General features: G+C 42.1%; 1 protein-coding gene across 1 annotated transcript in view; it reads left to right on the top strand.

The window, feature by feature from the left end:
- The window catches only part of LOC135091516 (alpha-(1,3)-fucosyltransferase C-like), a 15046-nt gene extending 11604 nt beyond the window's left edge, over nucleotides 1-3442 (top strand). The window contains exons 7-10 of the mRNA XM_063989233.1: nucleotides 325-473; nucleotides 606-795; nucleotides 1815-1934; nucleotides 3183-3442. Coding sequence (XP_063845303.1) covers nucleotides 325-473; nucleotides 606-795; nucleotides 1815-1934; nucleotides 3183-3336 — 613 coding nt within the window. The 3' untranslated portion in view covers nucleotides 3337-3442. The remainder of the gene's footprint in view (nucleotides 1-324; nucleotides 474-605; nucleotides 796-1814; nucleotides 1935-3182) is intronic.
- The last annotated feature ends 4722 nt before the right edge of the window (nucleotides 3443-8164 follow it).

Here is an 8164-nt window from a genome sequence, read left to right as displayed (position 1 = left end):
CTACTACTACTACTACTATTACTACTACTACTACTACTACTACTACTACTACTAATAATAATAATAATAATAATAATAATAATAATAAAGTACAAGAACAATAAACAAAAAAAAAACAAGAACAAGATGATGATGATGAAAATGAATAATAATAATAATAATAATAATAATAATAATAATAATAATAACAACAACAACAACAACAACAACAACCACAACAACGACGACGACAACAATAACAACACACAATAATACAACGTTAATGTAATCACCACCACAGTTATAATAATAATAATAAAAACCTTTCTGATTCCCTTCCGTCAGACACGTGGCCGTGGATGTGTTCGGGAGGTGCGGGACTAAGAAGTGTGGCAAGAACCTTTCTGTGAGGACCATAAGAACATTCAACCAGACGGAATGCAACAACGAGATCGAGAAGTACATGTTCTACCTGGCCTTCGAGAACTCCATTTGTGAGTGTGTGAGGGGGGGTGCTGGAGAGAGAGAGAGAGAGAGAGAGAGAGAGAGAGAGAGAGAGAGAGAGAGAGAGAGAGAGAGAGAGAGAGAGAGAGAGAGAGCCACATCCGCCATCATCTTCCATTCAGGCCTGGATTACATCACGGAGAAGTTCTATCAAGCCCTGACGCTGGAGGTGGTTCCCGTAGTGTTGGGAGGCGGACCCTACGAGGACATTGCTCCTCCTCACTCCTACGTGGATGCCCTCGCCTTCCCCTCACCCAAGCACCTCGCCAAGTACCTCAAGAGAGTGGCAAACGACCGCGATGCTTACAACGGGTGAGTCACGAGCAGAGTTACTGTTTTCTGTTTATAGTGACAAGCACATGATGTGTTGGGTTTGCTGAGAGAATGCAGTTATTCTTCTCGGTGTGTTTGTCAGCATGGCAGTGTGCGGGCATCTCACGTACTGATGCCACAAAGTTCAGTCAGTGTTACGTTTACGAATCTTGTAGAAAGTGATATACAGACTCATGAAATGCATTCCTTTAAGAGCTCCGCAAAGACCACGAGGAGCTGGGGATGCGATAGGCTGGTGTAGTTGTTGGTAACTGCTTTTCTTTTTTTTAATGGGGTCTTAAACAGTATGAAGACTGTGACATCACCACTTTGGGCAACTATAACTGATGACCTTAATTTAGGAATGTTGTAAGACATTAACAAAGTTGTTCAAACTTGAGTTTTTTTTTTTCAGTAAAACTGTTTCAAGACTGATTTAAGACGCTTCTTTATGTTAGGGAGGGACTTTAGCCTAGGGCAGTGAAAAGGTTATAAAGGAAACTCCCACTTAAGGTGCTAGTCCCTAAAAAGTGTGGTCATGTTTCCAAAATCTGAGAATAAGTTTCTTGAAACTTCCCCTTGAAACAGTTCAAGTCAAAGGCATGAGGAAATGCAAAAGCAGACATGTTTACCAGTACATGGGGTGAAAGACTGAAAATACTGGTTGACTCTTGCATTAGGGAGGTGGACATAATCAGATCATCAGGTATGTAGAGGCGTGGCAGGTTACGTGTTTGCTGTACTGTAGAAACCATCCGGGAATGTTCTCCAATGGAAATTTTACCTAACCTAATCTAACTTAACCTAACCGAACCTAATTCAGTCTAACCTAGCTTAACCAATCTAACCGGATTTGTAATTCATTAGATGAGATTGCTTACTGGGGAAATCTTGTGGGTGGAATGTTTGTAGAAAATATATTCCTAGTGGTGGGGAAAGGGAACTTATGATGTACGGTTTACCCTATACTTACCTACCTATTGTGTGTGTGTGTGTGTGTGTGTGTGTGTGAGCTGCAGGTTTTTCGCCTGGAAGCAACACTACACAGTGGAGTTGGGTCACCCGTTCTCGCCCCTCGTGTGTGACCTCTGCGCCAAACTTCACGACCCCGCCAGCCTCTCTCCCCCCAACGCCACCAGGTCAGCTGAGAATCAAACCCCACACTACCTTCTCTCCCTGTCCCCATCCTCGCCCTCAATACTTCAATACTTCCCCGCAATACTCTTGTCCCATCCCCCCCCCTCACTTTCTTCACCCACCCGCTGTGCCTCATTAGTCTACGTTTTTCTTGTTTTCTTCGAGTTAGCTCTCCTTTTTCATTATTTATTTTCTTTCTTTTTATTTCTTTTTGTTTCGAATTACTGATAGCTTGTTGCAATTACTTCACAATTTTCTCTCTTTCATTCTGGTTCATGGTTGTCTTTGTATTTTAACCTTTTTCTGTCGTGTTAATGTTGATTGTCTTGTTCATTCTTTTTTTCTACCCTTATATCTATCTGATGTTTTTCCAGTTTTTTTTTTTCCTCGTTTTTATCACTCTTTTTTTTAATTGTGTTGGGCTCCTATCTTTCTTTGCTTACTTATCGCTTTCAATGTCTCTCTATTTCCTTCCTTACTCTGCATAATAACTTGTTCTCCTCTCCTCATCTCTTGTTTCCCTTGGTAATAATCTGGTCTCTTCCTACCATCTTTTTCAACCATTCGAACACTGTGTTCCTTCCATTGCTTTACTGTTATTTTCCTTGTTCATTATTTTCATGTTTCTTATCTTATCGTCCATGTATACTTATCTCTCCTTTCAAACATTCATACGCGGCGTCTCCCTCATTTCTCTTTTCTCTCATTTTGCTCATTATTACTGCCTCTACCGTTGTTCACAGGCCAGTATTCAGAAAGGCTTTCCTCTCTCACCACAACTGTTTTCAAGGACCACAGGGATGACTTGCCGTATGCTCAAGAGTGTTTCTCCTGTTAATAATGGAGAAATCTTGTTAATCTGTCACTACAACCATAAAAAAAAACTCCCTTAAAAACCGTGTAACTTTAACTAGAACCTTTTGAATGCAGTGTAGGTGAGGAGCAGAAGTATTTCAAAATGCAGTCCATATTCTCAAACGTTTCTAAGTCCCATTCATACTTAATGCATTCTCAAACACTTCAACGTTATGTCTCATCTATTTTTAGCAAACTGTAATGGATGTCATCAGGTGTCTCCGAGGGTGTTTTCATGGCTCTGGTGATACGTTGGCAGGAATTTCGCACCATCAACCTGAGAAAGCATCCAGTTGGAAAATTTGAATATTTTTCTTATGAGAGAACAAAGCATTACAAAATCTTGGTCCATGCTCTCTTTTTTAACGATCTTTTCATCTTGCATGTGTTGGCAGGAGCCCCATGGAGCAGGCTGGGGTGCTCGGGGCAGTGCGGGGCCGGGACGGGAATGGCAGCTACTCAGACATTCATTCGTGGTTCGTGCGGGGCAGTGGGTGTCGCCGGTGGTGGCAGAGTGCTGAGGACCGCAGGAAGCACATCCACAGATAATGACACGCTTGATAGAAGCTCAGAGTCCAATAGTTTTCCGGCTGAGTTTTTCTGATCTCCAACTGCATTCTTGTCTTATTGGTGTCTTATTTCAGTTACTTCTAATAAACTGTAGTTGAGTTTTCAAGTGTGTTTTCATAACGTTAGCGAAAGTTTAACAGTCTCAAAGAAATATCATTAGATCTTAAGTTTAACAAGGATTCTTCGACCTCAGCAAATTGTAGCGGTAGTTATTTGGAGTTTGAAGGATGCTTCCATGATCAGGGGATAATTTAAAAAATCCCATACCATTATCAAGCAGCACTGCAGGATTTTGGATTCCCAAGGAAGTTTTCATAACTCTGTCGATAATCTAAATAAGGAATATACTCTTGAACAGACTCCTAAGAATGCTACTTTTCTTTTTTTTTTTTTTTATGAACGTTTCAGTGACTTTACTGACAGTTTAATAAGAATCCTGCACCTACACGTAGACTCCTGTGTGAGGTATTGGAGTCTGGGGACAAAGTTCCAGAAGCGAGACTGAGGTGGTCTGGTCATGTCAGCAGAAGAGACGGGACGGAGGGGGTGGGGGGGTGATGACGGTAAGTGGGGAGGAGGATGCTAGAGATGGATCTCTCCGGCAGAATAGAAAATTTATAGGTGCAGTGAAAAAAAATGCGCATGTAATGAGTATGACTGAGTAAGGCGCGGAAGACCGAGTGGTAACGAACTAATTATTTACATCATCTTATTCCTGTGACCGGACACGCGCCAAGTGTCCCGTGGCTGCTCCACTGAAGATCCACCTCTTGTTTATTTTTCTATTTATTTTCATAATTTCATAATTTTCGAAAGGTTTTTCTATTGATATTTTTGTAAATATGCTTATGGCAAGATTAACTGATGACTGCTAAGATTATAAGTACACAGATGTGCGGGAGCAGTGAGAAGGTTATTAGTGCACCAGTGATCTACCTAGCCGGGGGGGTGGAGAGACAGGGACGTGGCCTGTAGATCAGTTCAGGCTGCGGCGTCTACAGTTCGCCACTTGAGATTCACACGTCTGACCCCGCCTGGAGAGAAGGCTAGCCTGAAAGTAAGCTATTCCATGGCGCCCCTGACCAGGCATGATATCTAAATTCAGACAGATGAATTCGTCAGGCGACTTGCATGTTAACAATGCTCATTGGCCACTGCTAGGCTGACCACGACACGTGCTGAGTAGTCAGCTTAAGAAAGAGCCGTGAAGAGCATAGCATTCAAATAAATACCTACTCGTCCGGGACTTAATGATGTCATTGAGGACTGAGTGAATGGAAAGCACAGTGAACTCAATGGAGAGCGCCTCACCTTCATAACTGAATCCAAACAGAGACTTGTAACGAAGCGCTTAATTAAGCTGAGGAGCTGTGAACTTGTTTCCCCAGCAGAAACGGTTTATTTTCTTTTGCACGGTAGCAGAAACAAGAAGTCATAGCCCTGATGAAGAAGTGAGCAGATCATGGAGGTGTAATGGGGAGGAGTCGGCATGACGTCACGAATGTGAAGCCAACTGAACCACTGTCGCCCTTATCCCCCCTTAGACCCAAATCATTACCAGCTGAGCACTGAAAGTACAGAGAAAGGCAGGTGTACCGCTCCTTATTTCTTGTTTTCTGCTGTTGCTTCCTGGCCGCCCACCATATCTGTAAGTATAAAAGACTGCAATAGTGGCGTTGTGCCGAACCACCAGGATTTAGACGGCAAATCATGCATACAAATCAGATCATGCAGTTTTTCCAACTTGGTTGGACAAGACTCATGTGTGAGAAGTGGGAAGGTGTGTTTGGGGTGGACATGTGAGTGGAGGAGATCATGTCCACATTACGTATACATGTGCATACAGATGAAAGAGAAGAAATGTATCAGGTGTATCAGGTGAAACATGGCCTCAACGTTGATTTTTCCTGGTATACTCGTATTGTCCCTTTACCTTGATTGATCTCAAACTCAATGATTATATATCTGCATATTACTTATTGACTATATAAAATTATGTGTTTCATTCTCTCTCTCTCTCTCTCTCTCTCTCTCTCTCTCTCTCTCTCTCTCTCTCTCTCTCTCTCTCTCTCTCTCTCTCTCTCTCTCTCTCTCTCTCTCTCTCTCTCTCTCTCTCTCTCTCTCCCTCTCTCTCTCTCTCTCTCTCTCTCTCTCTCTTTCTCTCTCTCTCTGTCATGTGATATTATACAGTAATGTATAATTGTAATTGATATAAAAATATACTGTAAATTGTAATTACTAATGTGACTGACACTGTTTTTCTTACACACACACACACACACACACACACACACACACATATATATATATATATATATATATATATATATATATATATATATATATATATATATATATATATATATATATATATATATATATATATATATATATATATATATATATATATATATATATATATATATATATATATATATATATATATATATATATATATATATATATATATATATATATATATATATATATATATATATATATATATATATATATATATATATATATATATATATATATATATATATATATATATATATATATATATATATATATATATATATATATATATACACGCATCGAGGAAAGGAAGTGGTGGCGTCAGCATGAGTGCAAAGGTTCAAGGAATGAGTTTGTGTCAGCGTCTTTGATCTAAACAGTTGCTGACGTGAGCATTGGTGTCATTATCCAGGAGTGTAAGCACCATGTCACTAATATATATATATATATATATATATATATATATATATATATATATATATATATATATATATATATATATATATATATATATATATATATATGAGAGAGAGAGAGAGAGAGAGAGAGAGAGAGAGAGAGAGAGAGAGAGAGAGAGAGAGAGAGAGAGAGAGAGAGAGAGAGAGAGAGATTTACCACCTGAATATTATAGACTTGGAGCACACTTGAGCACACACAGACGCAGTCAGATACCCATACACACACACACACACACACACACACACACACACACACACACACACACACCTAATAATCAATAAAGTAACATTTTCTCTTATTTACTTTCTCGTGACACGGTGTTAACGCAGAATGAACGTCTCATCACTGAGCCAGGGAGGCCGACCAGATGATCAACTGCCATTCAGACCAACACCTGTGCGTTTACTTGCCACACTCTACATTTTTACCCCTCAAGGGGGCACATTTACTGCCTCTCAACACACACACACACACACACACACACACACACACACACGGTGGCAGATCACGAGTTGTCACTGCTGCCAGACTACGAGGTCACATTAGTGGAGGTGAGTGTGACGTCACTCTTTCCTGCCCAGTAAAGGAAGTCGTCAAGGTAAGTTTGTTCTCGAGTGACTTGTGGTTCAGCAATGCTTAACGATGGTGGAGTCATCCACGTACTTCCACTTGTGACCTGTGTTCCTAAGAGCGTCATGAATCAGGATGAGGAAACAGAGAGGGCCCACTTTAGTAGCCTGGGGAACACTACGTGTCAGGACAAGCAGGGTGATAAGGCTGAGCGATAGCGCACAATTTGGTGGCGGTCACTAAGGAAGTCCGATAGCCGGGAAGTGAGAAGAGGTTACCTGCTTGTGTTGATTGCTTGCTGTAGAGTGAATGTGTGGCTAACAATTAAGACCAAAGGCTTTTGTGAAGTCAGCGAAGGAGAGAGTCACGTATCTTCCTTCCTCTGATCAGTTGGTAAACACAGTCCAGTCAACCGATCGGGCAGTGAGCGATTGAGGAGGATCTGACGCTGCCAAACTGCTGTGGGTCTAGATGGGAGGTTATGGCATCATGAGCCCTCTTGAACACAGGGCCTTCACAGATGAGGCTGGGGATGATTGGTTGATTGATTTTTTATTTATTGCGCTGCAACATCGTGATCATATGGCGCTGTTGCAAAACGTTCCAAGCAGCAAAGATGACAGGTTAAAAATTAAAATATTGGTACTAAAAACAAAAGGGACGCGCCGCTCAGAGACTGTACTGGCCTGTCTCCGGACGGTCACATGCATGCGTCTCACCTCACGCATGGTTACCTCGTGTCCAGAGAACACGTCTCGAAGGCCTGGGTCGGACGCCCCTCGAGGACAAGATAAACTTATAAGTGTACCCATAAGAATATCAAAAAAATGAAATGGCTCCAGAGGCCAAGGGAAACCACCTACTGGGACTACGAGGGGAGCGAGCGCTGGCAGCCGTGAACGGGTACCTCTTCCCCAATGGGGGCCACTCATTTGAAAAAAGTGGCCCCTCATGACTCGAAAGTTTGTCCACGACAGAGCTAAGACCTACCCCGAGCAACGCATCCCAGCCCAGACACCCAACCTTCCAACACAATACGACCTCAGAGGGGCCAGAGGTGGCCCCTCTGGCTGGCGGACTGCTACAGCTGCACCGTTGACCCGTACTGGCAGCCTGACTCCGAGAACCATTTAGTTTGGTTCCTCAGTGGCGACCTTGCTAGCATGGGTGGCCCTCACCCCTTAATTAGGGCAGAGCAGGGGTCGAGGCCCCCTCTACCTTTGCTCGCCAGCTCATAGGGCCACGCAAGCCCCACCACCACGACAAGGCGGTTTCCAGTATGGGAGTGTTTTTTTTTTTTTTCTTTTATGTAGGAAGGACACTGGCCAAGGGCAACAAGAATCCAATAAAAAAAATGCCCACTGAAATGCCAATCCCATAAAAGGGTCAAAGCAGTAGTCAAAAATTGATGAATAAGTGTCTTGAAACCTCCCTCTTGAAGGAATTCAAGTCATAGGAAGGTGGAAATACAGAAGCAGGC

This window comes from Scylla paramamosain, chromosome 37 (genome assembly GCF_035594125.1).
Source record: "Scylla paramamosain isolate STU-SP2022 chromosome 37, ASM3559412v1, whole genome shotgun sequence".
Classification (NCBI taxonomy): domain Eukaryota; kingdom Metazoa; phylum Arthropoda; class Malacostraca; order Decapoda; family Portunidae; genus Scylla; species Scylla paramamosain.
This window is presented reverse-complemented; position numbering and strand designations above follow the sequence as displayed.